The sequence below is a fragment of the Lonchura striata genome, chromosome 6, assembly GCF_050655825.1.
Source record: "Lonchura striata isolate lonStrDom1 chromosome 6, ASM5065582v1, whole genome shotgun sequence".
NCBI lineage: Eukaryota > Metazoa > Chordata > Aves > Passeriformes > Estrildidae > Lonchura > Lonchura striata.
The window spans coordinates 2,871,220-2,892,590 of record NC_140708.1 but is presented as its reverse complement, the minus strand read 5'-3'; the positions used below and the strand labels follow the sequence as shown (position 1 = coordinate 2,892,590).

Genomic DNA, 21,371 nt, shown 5'->3' with positions numbered 1-21,371 from the left:
TTCATTGAAACACAAAGTGTTTTAAGGAATCACATCTCAGTTTTGTTTGAGACTACCAGAGGATAACATGGTTTCATCTGTAGACTCAGGATATCTGCTGCTCAGTGTAATTTTTACCACATGACAAGGAAGGATGCATTTTTTAAGTGGATAAGGAAATGTTCTTGTGTTTGTTTCTCTTGCAACTTCATGATGGGATGGCAATACCCTTAATTTATTTATTAAGTTTTTAATAGCATGCAAACCATTTCCTATATAAGCATTGCTTGGTCTAAGAAAACAGATTAGCAAAATCTTAAGAGCTTTCTACACACAGGTCCTAAACACAGAAAGAAAATCTCTTCTAAAAAAGTATTCTGATGTCACTACTATAATAAAGAGTATATTTTACCCTGTATTTTTCATCTTTTGAAAGACCCAGAGCACAGACACAGTTGATGAAGCATGTATTTTCACCTGAAAAAGGCAGATATCCTGTCAACTTTTAATTATTATTGTACTGTTCTAAATATTTGCCTTGTATAAAGTGAAGTATTAAGTATAAACAACTTTAATGAAACAAACAGCAAACTTTTATTACTTCAACATTACAAAAAGTTAGGGAGCAGTTTAAAAGAGTGAAAATGCCCACATTCAACAAGTTTGTCTGCAACTGTATGCACACAGCTACTTGACATTGACCCAAGAGAAAACATATGCTAATGATTCTGAAAAGTCAAAAACAATTATGTTTCCACCAGCAGCCTTGGAAAGAAACTTCTCAGTCTCTTTGGTCTAGAATATGAGGTAGTACAAAGAAACTAACAGAGATATCTCAGGTAAAAGGTGTTTTCTGTTGTTTATATGCCATCATCTTTTAAAAAATAGAACCCGAGCATGTAAGCTTCTTAGTGAGCAAGCTGCATATCTAGTTTTGTTTTCTGGGAAATTTTTGTTTTGAAGACTACAGGTCAGATAAACTGAAAACAAGAGTTGTACTATGAGGCATTTCACTTCAGATTGATCTGCTGAACACATAAGTTAATAGCAGGGGATTAAGTGAATCAACATCACATTTCTCCCTGAGGTATGCAAAATCAAGAGATTAGAAATGTCATCAAGGGATCTTCACATGAGAGATTAATTACATCATGTATATAAATACAAAAGAGTCAGCACTTTTAAAAGCAGGAGTAGACTTCAAAGGACAAGGTGAGATTTTGAAGAAGAGGAAGAAGTTTTTTCTATTTTTTTTCCAAACAGCACAACACAGCACCTTAATTAGGAATTCTAACAAAAGGAATTATTGTATGTAAGCTATGTTTTCAAGTTTTTAAAACCAAATTGAGCCCAGAAAACTGTGACTCAGTACAAGATTGGTTTACACTCCCTTCCTCTTCAAGTGCTTCCCCACTCACTTCTGCAGGTAACTAACTGTTCATCAAGGTAACAGAGAATACAGCAATATCCAGTAGTGGAAGGAACAGAGTGCTTCATATTTCTGGTTTGTCACAAGTAAGCTGTGTGCTTTAGTTCTGTAACCATCAGCTTTTTCAAGAAATGTCTGTTATTCTACTGAAAGGAAACTTCCAAATAATTGAATGCTTCCTGTTTTGGCTGCCTACATACCCAACAGTGCATATCAGGACTGTTACCCCAATTACCAGTTATTTACACTAAACAATAGCAGAAGAAAAGATACAAAGGCCTGCAAAACTTTGCATCTTCACACTCATAAGATGTTACACTTGTGGATACCTTCATGAGCCCCGGCTGGAAGATTCAAGATGTAGCAAGTTAAGGAAGCACTTTAACAACATTTTGCTTTCACAAAACCTGTTTGAATGTGCATTGGTGTTTGCAAAGAAAGCAGCCAACAGGGTTCTTTCCTGTTTAAATAGGAGATGGAAACAGCAATAGCTAAAGCTTATTCAGTACAATGCCAGAGAGAAATAAAAAAATTACCAAGTCATCTGAAAGTGATGCTATTTTCCTTTCCACCAAGATTATTCATGAAGCAGATGTGTTGAGTGGAAGAAAATAATCACACTGATGTTAAGATGCCAAGAAACTTGAAATGATCACAGGAAAAAATGCAAAAGCACTAAAAATTATAAATTCAGGCCTCAAAATGAAAAAAAAAAAAAGTTCAAGGTGACCTGCAAGTCAGCATTGACTTTTTCTCCTGTTGAAGACAGAGAAGGCTCTAAACCCATCCAGTAGCTTTATCTCAAGTACTCTTCTGGCCAATCTAATCAGCACATTTTGTGCTGTGTTGCCAATCACTGTTAAAAGTATAACCTAAATAATCAAAGGTCTTCCCATTCTTACCTCAAATCTCAGTAAGTCAATCCTACCTTTTCCCCTTTCCCAAACTAGCATGGAGAAAAAGGATATCATTGCTTGGGACTGCAAATGGCAGAGGAGCTTCTCCAGGGGAGGATAGCAGCACAGGGTTGGAACACAGCCCACCATGACCAGTTTGTGCTTGGCTCTGGTGATGGCAACATTCAGGCGGCGCCAGTCCTTCAGCAGGGTGCCAAGCTGGAAAACAAATGTCACTTGCTTTTATTTTTCCTACTTAATGGACACAAACCACTCGTCTTCAAAAAGCATCTAAACTACTAAAATTGACTGGAACAAAGTTAAAATGACCAACTTACATTTTCATCAATACTGTTCCTAACAAAAGACACAATTATGATACTTTTGTCTCTTCCTTGGTATTTGTCAACAGTGTTAACTTCCACTCTGTTCTCCTTCCATTTTGCCATCAAATCAGTGATTGTTTTTAACTGATGTCTGTAGGGTGATATAATGCCAATGTCTGAGGGCTTACAGCCAGCCTGAATGAAGAAGAAAATGGACAAAAAATCTGTCACTGAAGTTGGCTTGGGAAACTCAGTACGGTCAGAAAGATTCTTCTAATTATTTTTTTTTCTAAATATTGCTGCAAGATATTTTATCTAAACTAATGGTGTAACTAGTATTAACTAAAGGAGATAGAAAACATCAGTTACTGCAAGCTCTCAAGCTTTGTCTTAACTTGGCACAAAGACAGAAATCCTTGAAATCTTCATTTTTCTTTCTTCTTTAAACGGCAAGGTGAACACTCAGAGGTTCCGGTCTGTATTTCTAAATTAAATAAGGAACAAAGGCAAATCCTCTCCTCTCCCTCCCAAGAAAGACCTCATCTCTTAAAAGAATTTGGCATCCAGCTTTTGTTTTTTGCATCTCTGATCCAAGCAGGCAAGGGACAGGGAAGGGAATGCAGACCTCAGGCTCCCCACTACACAGACATGAAGCCAATCTTCAATTTATCCTTAAATTTATCCTTAAGATTATCCCCAAGAGAGCTACCCAATACATAACATACACTACTAAAGCAATGTATTAAAGGTCTCCCTCCAAATCATGTAATAAAGTAGAAGATACCTTAATAAATAACGATGTGAGGAAAAGCACTATTTTAGCTTCTGTCACATTGCTTACGCCACCTTTTTCTGCATGTTCTGGTGCTGGGACCTTTAAAAATACAAACAGAAAATAATGACTTTTGCTGTCTGTAAAGGGGTACTATGTTCTGTTCCTAACTCACTGAGTCATATGTGGATTTATACTAACAGTATTAATTAAAGAAATTAAGTTAAATGCTGAATTTTACTAAACAGAAGAGCCTGTACTGTACATTAACTTCAGAATACTGCATTTGCAAAACAAATTGGAAGAATCCCCAAAATTGTTTTCCAGCACTAGCTTTTCACCTTAATAAACTGCCAAAGCTTAATCCTCTGACTTTACAGTTCAGCATTATAGATCATAAATCAAAAAACACAAAAATGGACATTTTCCTGCTGATAAGGTAAGACAGAAAATTATATTTTACATGGGACTTTTGCTTTATCACTCTCCATACAGCATTATTTACAGTGAATTTTCTTCATTCTATGGCATAAAGGATAATTTTTGGAATGTTTGAAAGACTACGTTTACAGCTACAACAAGAACTATCCAAAATGGTAGTATTAAATTGTATATAAACTCCCAACTTTTAAATAAAGGATTCACTGACTTTACTATTTCTTAACTATTACCTCCCATTCTCAGGAATCTCAGGATGTAAAATCTTGTCATTGTAGAGTCACAGTTTTGTCATTTTTTCTCTTTGCTTGACTCCTGCCTTCTCTAAAGTTGAAGTAGAGGGGTATTCATTCCAATAGCAATGAAAGTGTGTTTGGAAGCCTCCACACCCCATGTGCTCAAGTTCTCTTAAAGCAGAAGAGAACTGTTTTACTGCAGTTAATTTCTGACCACACTGGCATTAGTGTAGCTAAAAACTACACAGTAATTTCAGGAAAGAAGTTCTAAAAGCTTCATCATGCTTATGGTAACACATGCTTACATTTATTTCTCCTGTTCCCATAGGACACCAGCAGAACCACCAACAAAAACAACTTGGGCCTACAAATTCTCAGGAGACTTGCCCTAAATCAAGGATGTCATTTTTCAAACTGCCAGCCCCAAGCTGTCAGAGAAGTGCAGACTGAAACAGGGGTTGGCAGAGAAGAAACAAACAGATTTCCCACTGCTGTCACAAACTTGTTGCATTGTTAAGCAGAAAACAATAGAGGCTTTTTCTTCATTATTTTTAAAGCCAGCGTAATAAATGTAAGCTTCCTGGTGGTGTCATGGTGTTTTTTCCTCTTCCTTCTCTCTCTGTTTGTATCCCTCCCTGCCAAGTCTACTTCTTCAAAAGCATTTCATGGTTACACTGTAAACAATACAAGGGGAAAAAAACTACTACCAACTTAATGGAAATAAAAGCTGGTTTTGTTTGTTGTCATGTTCAGTGTTCTTTTTTTTTCATTTCTCCCTTCATGACTGCCACAATACATGGAGTTCTGACAAGAAGTCCAAAAGGAGAAATGACATTATAGCCTTATGTCTCAACAAATCTAGAATATTTTGGAAATAAAAACTTTCCTCCTGGCTCCATGAAGAGGACAATTGTCTTACTCTTGAGATGGGCTTTCTAGGGAAAAAAATGGAACAGAAACTCTACTTTTTTCATTAGCAATTTTGCTATGATTACTAGATAAACAGTATTTCAGCCAGATTTTTATTAACAGGCCTCTTCCCTGGGACCAACTCTCTGCTTTCCTGGGAAAGCAACTGCAGCTGTCAAGGCATTCCTGGAAAATGTCTCTGTTTAGTTTAGACATTTTTAGAAATTTCTCTAAGTCATCGAAGTAAACACTGCTTGTTTTTAGGTCATTGAAGAGATTCTAGCAGAACTGTTGGAAAAACCATGAATCCTGTACAATGTCAAAGACATCACAGGAACACTGGTGAGTTCTGACCAGGGTCAGCATAAAAGATCATCAGTTGATATAGTTATTGGCAAATATAGTATTAATAGGAATCAACACAAAACCTGGTAAGGAGGAAGAAAGACTCAAATCATAATCCAATCACCAATGACAATTATTAGAGACCACAAACAGGTACTAATTTATTAATCTTTCACCCCATGCATTTAAACTCTTCTTCATTTTTCCTGCAAGTTAGTTGCTTTGCAGACTTTTTTATCCACACTAGAATTTTACTTTCCCAGCAAAATTTTGGTTCTCCTTGAAAGGACACGCCTAAACTAATTTATTCATCCCTTACACTTCAATGTATAGAATGTCTGCAAAATGCCATGGAGAACTGTAGTTCTTGCTGCCACTGGCACACAGCTTTGCCACCACTGACCCTCAGCCAATGGAAACAAGGCCATTCCCTGGTTGCAAGGACATCCAGTACAGCTACACACTTTGAATAGGAAGAACAAAGGTTAAAGTCCATTCAATATTTTCTGGAATAGTATCTAATTCCAAATTTTCAGCTGCTCTCTGATGCCACGTTTCCAGCAGCAGCTGTACCACCTCTGCTCAGCTCTGCCAACAACGCCAATGATGTTTTTGTGTGCTGCACACTTCATATGATCCTGGGAAAACCATTTCTGAAGTTCCCTGTTTTACCCTGCCTAAGCTGAATGAAGTTTTACATGTTGAAGAGCATAATGAACTTTACCTTCTCTGTGTTCAGAAAACACACAGGTGTGTCTGGATCAAGGACTTCTTTCAGCCATGTCTTTGAAGCATCCCCAAAGTCCAGTTTCAATTTCTTTAGGTTGGGCAAGTTAACAGTGGCATTTGACACCTTCTCTGAGCCACATTCCAATTTGCCTTCATATACCAGCATGTTACTCAATGACATAATCTTACTAAAGATTTAAAGAACAAGAAAAGGCATAAAAATCTCACAATTTCAATACCACATCAAGAACACATTTGAATAAATAAACATTAAAAGTACCTATTCATTCTGTATTGCACAGTTAATTGGACAACAGCATTTTGGTTTTGTTCCAGCCTTTTAAATAAGCTTTCACTCATGCCAAGATCTCTGTTACAACACAAAAACAAAAATCAAAATGTGTCAATCAGAACACTGCAAGAGCCTTCCCGTAATCTGTGACTAGCAATAGTCCAGCAGCATTTTATCTTACCTTGCTTCAGCATTCAGCACAAGTGGAGGCAGCTGCTGATGATCCCCCACCAGCACAAACCTTTTGGAGCAGAACAGTGGGCCCAGGCAGACAAGCTGGCTGATTTGGGAAGCTTCATCCACAATACAGAAGTCAAATTGCTTCTGAACAAAGATGGGGTGATTCACTCCCATGCAAGACGTTGCTACCACTGGCTGAAAATTGAGACACACTTCAAGGATAAGGTACATTTTATATCCTTTAGCACTATATTCTCCATATTAAAAAAATATATTGCCCATTAAACTGAACTAAACTCTAAAATCACAGAAACCAAATTATTAATCCTTGAAATCAGATCAGCATCCTTAGACATATATTGGCCTGACATGCTCTTATATCAATTGCAAGTGATAAACAAAACCAGCTTTAGAGCAGACTGTAGCAAACTTGTTCCTGTCATGTGTTCAGAGTGATGCCAGGTTCTATTAATGGAGGGTGCTGAAATGACTACTGTGAAAAATCAGGTGGTTTGGGTTTTTTTTCCAATACTGAAGAGAAGAAAATACAACAGCAGCAGCACAGGTCGTCCCACTGCTGTGCTTCCACTGCAATCCAAAATGACCAAAATAAGAAATGCTAAGTCATTCCCCTTATGACTTCAGTCATTCCCCTGCAATACTTATCAATAAAAAGTAAATGGCAGCTTTTGTGAAACTGGCATTTACTCCAGCTACCATCAGAATTTATTCTGTCAGTGAAATTAATTGAAAGCTGCCACTGACTCACATGACCTAGCTGCCATTATGGTTTGCATTTAACATTCATATACACAGCACTAATCTTTCCATCAAAAATAAGGATTTGGCCAGGTCAGCTCCACAGCATTCCACTTCCCCATCTGCTCATTGTACTAATGGCACAAGGAGCACCCGTGGGAGGGAGACGGGACAAACAGCAGCAGAATGTAAATGCTAAAGGAGGCTGCAGTAGCCCATCCACAAGACCTCAGATAAAAGCACTCGAGTCTTTGGGGCTTATTACTTACAATGATGTGTTACTTTGTGTGGACATAAACAAAGCTTCTCAACTTGCAACCTTAATGTAGGTCATTACAGGCTATAAAGAAATTGAAACAATGCAGAGGCTGAGTATCTCTTTCAGCTCAGTTTTCTTACAGCAGTACACACCCTTGGGATGGGTTCCTTCTCTTCAGCATCCAAACAAAATTCTAATGTAATTATCTTTATTAACTTAAAGGCCTAGCAAAAAACATTTTTCTCACCTGACTATTATACAGCTCTTCCAAATCTGTTACAGACTTAATTGATCTGGACCTGCAGATTTCTTCTTCTGTATATTTCTGAATATCTGGATGAACCTTCTGAGCTTGCCCCAAGCGCAAGAAACCAACTTTGAATTTGGCCAACTTCAGCAGGACATTGTCCACAGCCGTGTGTGTAAAACTGGTCAGAAGGACACTAAAGCCACAAGCAGAAAGAATTCTCACCTAATGAGTGGCAAAGGGAAAGAAAAGGACAAGCTGTTAAGGAGAAGCAGAAAAGGATTCATCTGCAAGAATCAACAACCCCAGGTTTGCTAAGGTACAATTTACGGTGGACAAGTTACTGGCTGTTCATAGGAGTCCCTCTTTCAAGCTGTAACTCAGGATTTGAAGACTTACTGATATTTGGAGCCAAAGAATGTTAACACTAAGCATCACAGAAATGATTAAATATCACACTTCAATCTCCTTCCTCCCACATATATTTCTACACAAGCAATAGTCCATCCTACTCCACAAAATCCAATTTTAGTCCTACCAAATATAGGTTAAGCAAAGAGAAGTGTGTTTTCTTCCTTGAAATTATACAGATACCGTTAGATTAAGTCATGACACTACACAGTTGGTTTAATTTTATCTAAAGTTCACCAAAAAAATTAAACACCGAGGTACATGATCTTACTAGAGCACATATTGTGGTCGTTTTTCCTGTTCCAGGCATACCCACAATAAGTGTGTAGTCTTTTGAAAGTAGCACTTGTTTCATTGCCTGTTTCTGAGGCTTATTTAGACCTTTCAGAAGAAAAAGCAAAATTAAATTACTACACTTATCATAATTGTAATAATTACTAAAGTCACAGCAAAATTTTAATTTCCTCCTTCACTAAAGCCCTTAATAGAGATAAGAACTGAGCAAAGTCTGTAGGTTCTAATGAAGATATGACATTAAATATAAAACACAAGATAAGTACTAGAAGTTCTGCACTGTGCTCCTAGAAATAAGTTACTGAAGACATTTTTTTTTTAGACCTTTGTGACTTTTTTCTAATATTTTAATTGACCACCTCCATATACTGTGTATGGGCATTTGTGTTTGATCATACCTCTTTCACATCCAAACACACAGCTCACAGCAAGGGCTGATGAGCAGCATGTTGTTTAGAACAAACATTACAGCAGAGCTGGTTTGCCCCAGTCTGATGCAAACAAGCAACATGTTTCAGATATCTGGACTAAGCAAAGCTCAAGCAAAATAAGACTTCAAACCCAGTTTTTATAAAAAATTCAATTTGCTCTAAGACAACTCAGTTATACCTATGTTTTCACAGAAGACCCCGCCAGAGAACAAGGAAATATTTCCACCAAATACAAGATACTGCCTCATACCTAAACAAGTTTTGTTTTTAAGTAAATGCCACAAAGCATGATACCATAGAGCTGTCAACAAGTGAGAAAGAGGGATTGATTAGAGAAGTGAATATTTTCACCAAAGCCCATCTCCTTCCTCCCCCTCAAGGTCAGCTTCCTCCATCCCAAGAGCTGTCTCTGTCCATTCACATGACCCTCTGTCTGCAACTGCATGCTGCAGCCTCTAGCAAAAGTAAAATAAAGCTGTGAACAAGGACCTGATCAGGTCTTCATGTGGTTAAATGAGCCTTCAGCTACTTGGAAGACACGCAAGGCAAGAACTTGGTTTTAATTTTTAAGCTGAGAACTATCACAGGACCCCAAAGTAGGAAAAACTCTTATATTTATAGCATAATAAATACTTTGGCTGTAGAGACATACTACTAAGCAGAGTATTTTGGGGAAAGTCGCTTTGTACCCTTTAAAATATTTGCAACAGTTTCCTTTGCTTCAGGAGGAAGGACAGAGCTCAAGTGCTGAATAAAACATGGTTTCTGGAAATCAATTATCAAGTTGCGGAGCCTTTCACTGTGGATAAAAATAAGACAAAATTGAGTTCAAGTAAGAGTTACTAGTTGAGAAACTTCATCAGAAAATATTGAAAACATGAAATTAATTTGATTTTTCATACCTCACTGGGCAATCTTTCATCAATTTAGAAAGATTTTTAAAAGGGACTCCTGTACCAACATCTCCTTCATCATGATCCAACCTAAATACAGTGTCCTTGGGGAGGTTTGACAAATTCCTGAAGATTACAAGAACATGGATAAAATAATTTTGTTTACCAGCTGTATGTTGATTAAAGAATTATTACTACATGTTAAATGGTATCTTCCAAAGATCCCAGAGCGAAGCAACAACTAACTGAAGTACACTATTAACTGATCTAAAGAAAGCATTATCCCAATGAGGGATAAAACATAAGCCAAATTTAAAGACAATAAAGACTGAACAATGAAAGTTACTATTAACACAGTAATCACTATATCCATATAGATTCATGCTAGAGATGTAAGTAAATAGAGTTAAAGTCTGCTTTTATTCAAATAAACCAGTTAAATAGGCCAAGTACTGGCAGTTTCAATAAAGGCAAGAGAATTTCTGAAGGGAGAATTTCTGAAGGGTACTACTCCAAAGCCAATGATGCCTTGTGAAGGCTGGCCTAGAACAGAGACAAGATGGAGCTATAGATCAAAGTAGGGATTTATCGGAGGCCTCAATGGATCCACTTTGGGCAGTACAAGAGCCCAGCCAGGGCTACACCCAGGTGAACCAAAATGGACACCCGGTCACAGGTTCTCTCACTTTTATATGTTCTGCTCCATTTGCACCTTGGAGTTCATTGTCCAATTACAGCTTTAGGTTATGAAGCCCCATCTTTCTTGTTTTTCTTTCTTCAGTCCACGTTGTTTGTGCTCCTGGGCCTGAAATTTGGATCAGTTGTCCTTGGTGCCCAACTGGAGCAGGAATTGTTTTGTCAACCTGCTCTGTGCAGAGAGCCACCATCCCCTAATATGAAGCCCAGACCCACCCACTAAAGCAGCACAAAATCTGAAAAACATAAAAACTAAAACCTGAGGTATCACCAGTAGGAAGAGTCAGGACATGTCACAGCTTTTTAGACACCTAGCAGCACCCTTCCTCAAGGCTGTGCCAGAGTGTTTGCTTTTTTGCACAGATACTTTTCTTTTTATCCTATTACCTGCCCAACAAACAGGAGACTTTCGTTCCACTGACTTCTCTAACATAGCCAGTAGCCAAACCAAGTAAACCCTTTTCCTCTCCACTCACAACCACTCGATCACCAACCAACAGGTTTGTTCCAGGTATGGCACCATTTCTACGCTGGAAAAAATGTAGATAATGTCCCTCAGAAACTTCATGGACTTCATCAACTCTGATCATGTTTCCAACACAATCTCCAGCCTTCTCTCTGAAAGTATTAAAAAAAGAAATATTAAGAAAAAAAACCCCACAAGTTAAAAAACCACACCACCCACAACAAACCATCAAAACCAAAATACAAAACAAACAAAAGGAAGGGAGTTTAGAAATTAAACCTTACTTTTCCAAAGAAGGTGCCATCCATATATTTTTATATCCTTTTTTATGCTCTCCACTTTGCAGCTCCAAGGTTAACATCAGATACCAGAGGCTGAAATACTCCAAGTGGGAGGGTTTCAGATGCTGGGTCTCTCTGTCAATGACAGGCACCAAAGCAGGAGGAAAGGCCACACTTTCCATCTTCTGCTCCACAGCTCTAGGGATAGAATCAGCCATAGGAAAGGCTCAGCCTGCATCCTTTTTCACCTGCAAATCCATATGTACATAACAACAATCCAAATATCTACTGTAACATACCAGACAGATTAATGTATTATTACTTGAATAAAGTAGAATCTGTATCCTGTGTTCAGATGCATAATCTTGTATGAGTAACTTTACATCATCTCTAAGATTTTGAAGAGCAATAAGTTAATCAAAGACCAAATAAAGGCATTTCAAAGACAGTAACATATACATTTATGGAATCTACCTTTTACTCCTTTTATTGTAACATACAAATACTATTTTGATATCTAGCTAAGCAATGGGGATTTAATAGTTAATACACAAGCAAACTTCAAGTCAACTTATCCCAAAACTAAGTATAAATAGATATTATACCAAATCATGTATACAAACAGAGAGAGAAAAGCTTATTCAGAAGTAAATGGCTATCCAGCTATAATCCTGCTGCTGCAACAACTGAGTATTAGAAGCAGGATTTCACAGAAACATGTCATGTATCCCCACAAAGCTCCCTCAACATACACTTTTACCCCTATAATTTTAAAAATAGTCAGGCATTCTATTTCCACAAGATTACCCCAAAGGCTCTCCTTTTCTAACAAACGTCATTTAATCTCTTCCACATAAAATTTTGGTTGTTTTTTGTGCAGCATGGAAACTAAAATTTTGACAGTTGTTAAAATAATTCAATAACTTTGTGTGAAATTTCATCAAGTATTTGCTCACTATGTCTGTTGACCAGGAGATGCAATAACACTTCAGCAGAGAAGTATCAATGTATTACTTGTGTCATGCCTTACAGGGAAACAATCTTCTACAGAATGAACCTGAAAAAGTGGTTATCCAGCCAGAACTCAGGCCCAAAGACTGCCTTTGACAGAGAGCTGCAAGAATATATTTTTAAAAAGATCTGTTATTGTCATCAAGTATTTTGTTGAGACTTATCTCAGATTTTGTCTTGCAGAAAGCATATCTGAGTAAACATATTAAATCTTTGTGAAATCAGGAGCTGAATTATAAAAGTTATAGAGAAATCTGTGGAAGATTCTTTTGGGGTGGAAAAGTCTTCAATATATACAAAACCGTCAACCACAAAAATGAAATTATTACATGAAAAGATACAATTATCTAATCACATTTAAAAACATTAGTCACACTTTTTTTTTACCTGCTGTATAGAAAGCAGTTGTGCATTTGGGAGCAGTATTTACACGTTTGACTGTCATCAATCACAGGAGGCAAAGCAGCAAGCTGTGAATTCTGCCTCCCCACACCAGATTTACAGGTACTGTGTGTTAAGTAGAAGGCCACATGATTTCTTAACTTCATTAATTCTGTCAAGAAAAGGATAAACTAAGCTGATGTTCTTGCTTGTAACAATTTTTACCTCAAAAGTAATTAGCTATCAACTTTTTAGTCAACTAAGAACTGATTATTCACAAAGAGCAAAGTCCTTGTGCCATATTAATAAAACAACTGAATTTTTAACATAATCTTAGTAACATTATAAGAAGTGAAGCATCCCCAAGTACAGCTATTTCCATAAGAGTAAACTTTATAGTTATAAAGAAAGATTTCAGTAATATTTAAGAGAATTATGGTTTGCAGAAGGGGAACAACTTTACCTCTTCGGTCCATGCGCGCTCCAGAAACAGGATACATTGTACCAGTTTTTAGATAAAGAAGAAATCCAGCTTCAGGATCTACTCTCCGCTCTAAATTCAACAACGTGTACAGAATAACCTGTAAACATATACATAAATGCATACTGGAATACATATTATTCCAGTATAGTTGTCGTGGTTTAAACCCAAGCAGCAATCAAGTACCACATAGCTGCTCACTCACTTCCCCATCCCTGCTGAGGGTTGAGATAAAGGCAGTTTTCTAGAGAAAAGAAAAGCCACGCATGCAAGCAAAGCAAAACAAGGAATTCATTCATGGCTTCCTGTGGTTGGGCAGATGTTCAACCACCCCCAGGAGAGCAGGGCCCCATCATGTGGAATGGTGCCTTGGGAAGGCAAAACTCCATCACTCCAAATGTCCTCCTTCCCCCTTTCCCCCACTTTATATACTGAACATGATGCCATTGGTTTGGAATATCCTTTGGCTATTCCTTTTATTCTCTGTCCTGGCTGTGTCCCCTCACTTCCCATCACCCCCAGGCTCCTCCCCAGCCTGGCCCTGGGGGAAGCAGGAAAGGCCTTGGCTCTGTGTGAGGCTCAGCAACAGCAGCAACATCTCTGTGTTACCAACCTGTGCTCAACAGCAGCAACATCTCTGTGTGACCAACCTGTGCTCAGCAACAACATCTCTGTGTGACCAACCTGTGCTCAGCAACAACATCTCTGTGTGACCAACCTGTGCTCAGCAACAACATCTCTGTGTGACCAACCTGTGCTCAGCAACAACACCTCTGTGTGACCCACCTGTGCTCAACAGCAGCAACATCTCTGTGTGACCAACCTGTGCTCAGCAACAACATCTCTGTGTTACCAACCTGTGCTCAGCAACAACATCTCTGTGTGACCAACCTGTGCTCAGCAACAACAGCAACATCTCTGTGTTACCAACCTGTGCTCAGCAACAACATCTCTGTGTTACCAACCTGTGCTCAGCAACAACATCTCTGTGTGACCAACCTGTGCTCAGCAACAACATCTCTGTGTTACCAACCTGTGCTCAGCAACAACATCTCTGTGTTATCAACCTGTGCTCAGCAACAGCAGCAACATCTCTGTGTTATCAGCTTGTGCTCAGTACAAACCCAAAACATAGACCACATTTACCTACTGTGAAGAAAACTATTGCTAACCCCAGTCAAAACCAGCACAGCATTAAAACCAATACATATTCTAAACTGTGTTTAGTTCTTTCACAATTTATATGGCTAAACAGCCATTATTATCACAAGTCTTTTAGAAGCTGTAAGTAGTAAGAACTTCACCAAGGATTTAAATTAAAAAGCATCTTTAAAACCTTATATCAAGGCTGCTACCTCTCTAAACAGGCCAGCTATATGGAAATATGTATAACCCTAGTTCCTGAAACAGTTTGCTTCAACCTCATATTTGAATGTAGTAAGAAGAGACTTTTTTCAGGATAAAAACCACAGGTGTGCTTGAAAGTGATAAATGTGTATACTTCTTCCTAATAAGTTCACTTTACTTTTATACCAGCAGCTTTGGTCACGCCAGGATAAGCAATCCATGAATTTAGATTATACCACATACAAAGTGTTTCATACTCATAAGACAAAATAGATCACCTAACAAAAAAAGTACACACAGCCACTGAAGAGCAACAGTGAAATTAGACATTTGGTGCTTGTACCTGACTTCTGTGCTCTATGGAGTTTGATTCCTTGCCAGACTTGAGCTCTAAAGGCATTATCCGAGACTGTACTCCAGACTGGCAGTGGATTTTCACCCTGGCTGTAACATCAATCTTTCCCTTCAACCCAAACCTGGGAGACCAGATAGTCTCTTCAATGTCCAAGATATCTACAACCTCTATCTTAGAAGATACATCTTCTGTTTTTCCACCATTTGACCTAGGAAGAGAATTAAGCCATAAGTTAACAATTTCACTTAATTATTAATATTTAAACATTACAATTGTTGCTACTAAATATATAATATTTCTGCATTACAAGTGGCCTTTAGACACTAACTTAATAAATATAAATGCATTGATCCTCACTCAATCTTCCCATTAACAGAGGAAGAAACATATCAGAAACTAACTTCAGTTAGCTTTGCTATTCACCTAAATTTCAAAGTTAAAATGAGACTTTAAACTGTTTTTAATAGTTTTTGGTCTTTTCTCAATAACCACAATCTATCATACACTTGACAGTAGCATACAGGTTTTACTCAGACCTGCCATTTCACTGAAACTTTAGCACCCTCTGGTTATTACAATTAACAGCAAGAAGCCACAGACAAGCGCTCAGCAGCAGTTGAGTAAAATCACCATTTCACCAAGGAAATCTTCTATCAGTCAGGAACTCCATTTGATTAATAGTTGCGTGTTCTGATTTGTAGTCTTGCTCATACCTACAGTAACTCCTAGTTTAGTCAGCAGCTCAAATATCCTTGCTCTTTTGCTCACTAAAAGCTCTGGTTTGTACCATGCTGTCCACAAGGATTTTAAGATTTTGAAGTCAGTTCACCCTCAGGCTTCATGACTTGCCCAGAACTCACAATGGCAGCTAATCATGCAGCACAAGGTCAGCTCTACGGTCAGTGAGGCCATGAACTAGCTACAAATCACCCAATACATGTGCAGAAGAAGTTCTAAAAATGTCAAGTGAATTAAACAAGATATACAACATAGAATGGTTTAAAATTTAATTCTGGATTCTTACAGTTTTAGTTGCATTTTGTTTTGGTTTGCTGGATTGTGCATGAAGTCTTCCGCCCACTTAAAAAATGATGGCAAATATTCTTCTACTTCTTGCATTATTTGTGCTTGTTTCAGATTTAAGAGATACCTAAAAAAAAAACCCAAAACATGCACATTAAGGAAACAAAGTATTAAATCTGCTGCTGGTACTAAAGAGATTTGCCTCGAGTAGCAATAAGATCATTGGAAGTAACTGTCAAGTTTTTATAAATATCTATGAACTGTAGATAACAACAGGTGCATAGAGGTTCAGCTCAATTCCTCAAACTATTAATGGAACATCTATTACAAGAGATATACCAGAATATCCATTTCTGATGTAACCTTTGAAACAACAGGTACAGCACACTGAGAGCATCAGCATGGCAGATGTGATGAAACAAAACTAACAGTCTGAGTGCAGGAAAGGAGTACCAGACTCATGCATTTAAAAATGGCTATTCCTACAATTCATGCAACTTTGAAAAAAAATTAGAAGACCATTTGCTTTTAGTCTGGATATCCTCATCTGCTCCTTACACACATTTTGATAGAACATGACACAGAATCTAATTGTGTGGCACTAGATAATTCAGTCCTGGCAATCACTGGAAATAATGTCATTTTTCTACAGCAACAGGGAAATACAAATGGATTTTGCACAAAAAGGTTCATAGGAGTGCAAATGACTACAGGCAGAAGACTTATGCAACTTATTTTTCCATGCCAATAAACAGTAGCCTACATATGCAAAAAGGAATTGCATATTAACAGTTTCATGGAGGCCCAGAGGGACATAAAGGCCTTTAAGTAATCTTAGCAGCCACAATTCAAAATATTATCTTCATAACAGAACTAAGAGTAATAAATCTTGCCACTACAACTTTAACTTCTGACTCATTTGGGGCCAACACATACTGACACTGCCCAACATACAATTTAAAATAATCTATATATAATGATTTTTAATTCACATGAGTAGAATTGTATTTTAATAAAGCCTGCAGTACTATGTTAAAACTGACAGCCATTCATCCTCCCACTTTCTGAGGGAAATACTAAGCATTGCCTAGCAATTCTATCAGCTTTGCTGAGAAAATAAGTTAAAGGTCTTCTAACAAGTTGAGACTCTAAGTAACCTGATACAGACATTAAATTAACAGACATTCAGTTCTTTGTCAGTCACAAGGTTCTAGGCTCATTGCTGAGGATCATAATTAACTGTTTGTCCCATTCAAATGAGCTTTGGGAGATGCCTGCAAATCTAATGTTACAAACACAAACACTGCAACCTCCTTGGCCTAAAAGTAAAAAAAACCCTGCCACATACAGTTACTCCAAAAGACTAGCTCAGGTATATAGAAGTAGCTCAGCAGGGAAGGCAAATAAAATTAAACTATCAAAAGGGGAATTATCTTACTAAAAGATCCTCAATTTCCATTAAGCAAAGTCATTTGGCAGAATACTCTCCTGATACCGGTGCTACATTTTTTAAAGTACAACTTAATCCACTAGTTCAAAGTGTTCCTGTCCCATCTTCCAAACATAGAAGGCAGCTGTAATGGTACTTACATTTCTTTGAGGTACTTTTGTCCATACACAATTTTATTTGCTAGTTCTTGCACCTTTTCTTGTGTCAAGTTATTGGTTACTGATTGCTGGAAGATGTCATGAAGAATTGTCCCAACGAGCATTTGGTGAGAACCTGACTCAGAGCCCTGCAACAAATGTCATCAGACATGAAGATTTATGCCCATTTCATGCCAACTTCTCTGCCAAATTTCTCTGCAATATTTGCTGCACATCAAGACCTACACTTATTTAACTATAAGATCATGACAGCTTTCACCTCACTAATGGTTATCTAGCCAAACCTGCCTGTGAGAGCAGCTGAACTGAAGTGGGTCTCCTATCCCAACCCTGACAATGTCGGGATGCAATCTCTATGTGATTGGCAGGTGAGAAACAAAGGCACAGATTAAAACAAAACTTTGAGAAAGTTTTGCCTGCAGGCGTTTCCTAATGCAAACACAATCTTTACAATCTTACACAGATTTCTTGCACGAAGCAGTTTCCTGTCTGTTACCAGCTCACAGCAAAATCATTCCATGTATCACCAACATGGCTCAGAAACCCATCAGAAGGGCTGGGCTCTGGAGACTCACAAAAACTGAAAGTCACTACCAAATAGCTGAAAACCTAAACACTGTGGTATTATGGATCTCTTACAGACCAGTGAACTTCACTCACAACAAGTGGATGGTGTTATCCCAGTCAGGACCCTGTGCATTGACTCAACAATCATTTTATCCCCCTTACTCCTCTAATAGAAGGTTGAAGACCATTTCATAGTCTTAATCTCCTGTACTTAATTTTCTTGTTCCAGTCACAGGTTCCCAGCCAGGCTGTTTACCACTCTATTAAAATTTCCTTATTCATTTGGATTTATATTCCTACCATGTCTGGAAGTTTTCATCAGCTGAAACTGGCAGCTGTTGCTTCCCTATTTATCAGCATATTTCACATGTATCAGCAAGGATACTACAAGACACTTTGCCTCTTTCCAAGATCAAGCAGCTGAATTCAGACTCCAGAGTCAGCCCACACCAATTAACTGAATTAACTAAATTTTTCAGAAGCTGTTAATTTGGCAAAGTGTGGTTATATTTTCTTATGGATGGCAACAGGCAAATCCCTCACAAAGGATTCATATCCACACAAAATGCAGCAAGAGATTATAAAAAAAATTATCAGAATTATAAGTGGAAAGCCCAGTTCTTTAGACCAGTAGCCGTTTTAAGAGTACTGCATTATTTCAGATGCAAGTCTCAAAAAAACAAGAGAAGTTCAACCAAAGACAGCTTCCACCCTAAATTATTCTATGTTGCAAACATTATGAATTGCTAATTAGGACATTTCTAACAGCCAGATTTAACACTGGGCTAGGCCACCGGTGTGAGTGGAACAGTAAATCACTGGCAGTGTGGAATCAGCACTCACCCTGAAGCGCTCACTCAGCACTGCCCTCCTCATGCAGCGGATACTGCTGGAGATGGTGGTGCCCGAGAGCAGCAGGTCTGGGTACAGGACCAGGTATCCACTCTGGGCACTGATGACCCAGGTGCCAGAGCTGCACTCCCCTTCCAAATGAACAATGTCCCCTGGAACCACCGGGACAGACTCCCTGCAAGGCAATACACCCATACAACCAATGTTTGCAAATAACAGACACAACGTATTTTCTTACACATTAACAGAGCAGATTCAACATTCTTTGAAATGCTGGGTTGGGTTCTTTTAAGAAGTTGACTTAAAGAAATCCTGAAAGTGAATAAAGGCATTTTTACAATGACAAAACTGCAAGGTAGCAATGCCTACTCAACATCAGGCCTCTCAAGATGATATCCATTATGCTAGCATACTGATAATATCACATTAAACAAAGGTTCTTTCAGGATCCCATATCACTTTTAAGGCCGTAAAACTCAACTCACAGACAACACAAACAAAATTTAGTTAATAATCCAATATTTCATTCTCTTTTCAAACATCTATGTATCTGTGTGGATTACCAGCCACTCCTAAGGATGCACAGTTCTGTATCTTCCAGTGAGGGGGAGGCTGTAATTGTCAAGTGTTTCTCAGGGTCACTTCCATTTCTCTGTATTACGCTGACCTCCAGCACTCGGTATCTGTTGTTCAGCCCATTCTTCAGGATCGTATGAGGTAGGTCAGACACTTTCTTCTGAAAACTGAAGGAACACCTAATTACAAAGAATACTGTACTCTTTGAAAATAGCCGACCTACATACAAAAAGAGAGATAGCTTCAACCATAAACCAAATTTTACTCCCCTTCAATTTTTATAAATATTTTGTTTGGGTTTTTTTTTTTTCAGTTCTGTACAGGTAAAGAGTAAGAAATCTCTATAAATATTAAGCAGTTTGCTATTTATTACATTTTTGGGTCCACATATCCATAAGCACTAGTAAACTAATTATAACTGTACTGCAAACACTGTGCTTGTGAGAAAGCTTTTATCTCCCTGCGCGCATGAATTCCCACAGCCACACAAACACCTCGAGCACGGAGCGGTACGTTTTACCCATGACCTTGAGTTGTTTAGAAAACTCATACTGAAGGTTAAGTTTCCAATAGCCAAACCATGAGACAGAGCGGCCAAACCAGCGCTCTCCTGTCCCGAGTGATGCCTGGGGAGCGATCGGGGCACAGCGAACGCCAGGGCCCCGCGGCGCCGTGCCCAGCGCGAACACCCGAGGCAGCGCGGCTCCCCCTCACCATCCATCCCGGCGGCTCCAACTCACCATCCATCCCGGCGGCTCCCGCCCACCATCCATCCCGGCGGCTCCCCCTCACCATCCATCCCGCCGGCTCCAACTCACCATCCATCCCGCCGGCTCCAACTCACCATCCATCCCGGCGGCTCCAACTCACCATCCATCCCGGCGGCTCCAACTCACCATCCATCCCGGCGGCTCCCGCTCACCATCCATCCCGGCGGCTCCCCCTCACCCGCTATCCCGGCAGCCCCGAGCGCTCCCCAGGCCGAGGAAGGCCTCAGACCCCATCCCGCCTTCCCGCGCCCGGAGCCGGGAGCGGTTTGCAAGTTCAAACCCCGCGCTCCCGGCCGTCTCCGCCCCGCTGTGGCTCCCCGCATTCTGCCACTACCGCTCGGCCATGGGCAGGTCCCGTGCGGCGCTCGGCTCGGTCCGGCCTGGCCCGGCTCGGTTCGGCTCGGTTCGGCTCGGCTCGGCCCGGCTCGGCCCGGCCCGCACTCAGCGCACCCAGCGCCCCCGCAGCGCCGCCGCGCGCTCCGCCAGCCCCGCCCGGCGCGCCCCGCGCGGCCAATGGGAGGCGGCGGAGGGGGCGGTTCCCACGCGCGCGAGCCGGAGGCGCGAAGCGGCGCTGAGGGCGCTGAGGGCGCTGAGGCGCACCCGGCCCCACTGCCGCCACTGGTGCGGTGGCACAGGGCCATATTAGACGTGCCTTCCGCTCCCAATTCACTTATGGGCCAATCTGAGCCCGAGAGTCCAGCCTTTCCCCTCAGAAAGGTGTGGTCTCTGGCTTTCTGAGGTGGCACTGACGTTTCGGATACACAGGTTTCACTCTGCTGCAGAAATGACAGCTTTGGCCCATGGCTAGACATCCCAACAGAAGAATCGAGTTCAAATTGACGAATTTTAAAAGGTGAGAACATTCTTAGGTTAGCCGTTTCAGTTTTATTTGGGATAGTCCTGAAATATATGCAGTAAATTACATTAATGCTGCTTCCCACTGCAACATTATTCTCTAACAGAAGCTTAATTATAACTTATTAGTTCCTTGTTGATAATATTAAATGCAGTCATGATGTGGCGTGATATTGAGATTATATAAATGTTTTGAACACTTGCTAAACCTTTGTACTGTAGTCTTGGATGCTGCCTATCTATCTCCCATACACCAGAAAATACATATTTCAACAGA

General features: G+C 39.6%; 1 protein-coding gene across 2 annotated transcripts; it reads right to left on the bottom strand.

The window, feature by feature from the left end:
• Positions 1–549: 549 nt before the first annotated feature.
• Positions 550–20,727, bottom strand: DNA2 (DNA replication helicase/nuclease 2). 2 transcript variants are annotated; one of them, XM_031505159.3, is made up of 21 exons: positions 20,574–20,727; positions 19,457–19,636; positions 18,885–19,068; positions 17,457–17,602; positions 15,868–15,993; positions 14,832–15,051; positions 13,124–13,241; positions 12,667–12,832; positions 11,272–11,466; positions 10,909–11,139; positions 9,835–9,951; positions 9,622–9,731; positions 8,479–8,588; positions 7,797–8,021; positions 6,533–6,726; positions 6,340–6,429; positions 6,055–6,247; positions 3,415–3,504; positions 2,643–2,825; positions 2,377–2,523; positions 550–1,768 (listed from the first exon to the last, which is right to left on the bottom strand). In XM_031505159.3, the coding sequence occupies exons 1-21, from the start codon at positions 20,582–20,584 to the stop codon at positions 1,712–1,714; spliced, it is 3,093 nt and encodes a 1,030-aa protein (XP_031361019.1). In that variant the 5' UTR covers positions 20,585–20,727; the 3' UTR covers positions 550–1,711. The 2 variants fall into 2 exon arrangements, with proteins under 2 accessions (XP_031361019.1, XP_085439970.1); XM_085583844.1 differs by lacking the exon at positions 20,574–20,727 and having other exon boundaries at positions 18,885–19,156; positions 19,388–19,530.
• Between the last annotated feature and the right edge of the window lie 644 nt (positions 20,728–21,371).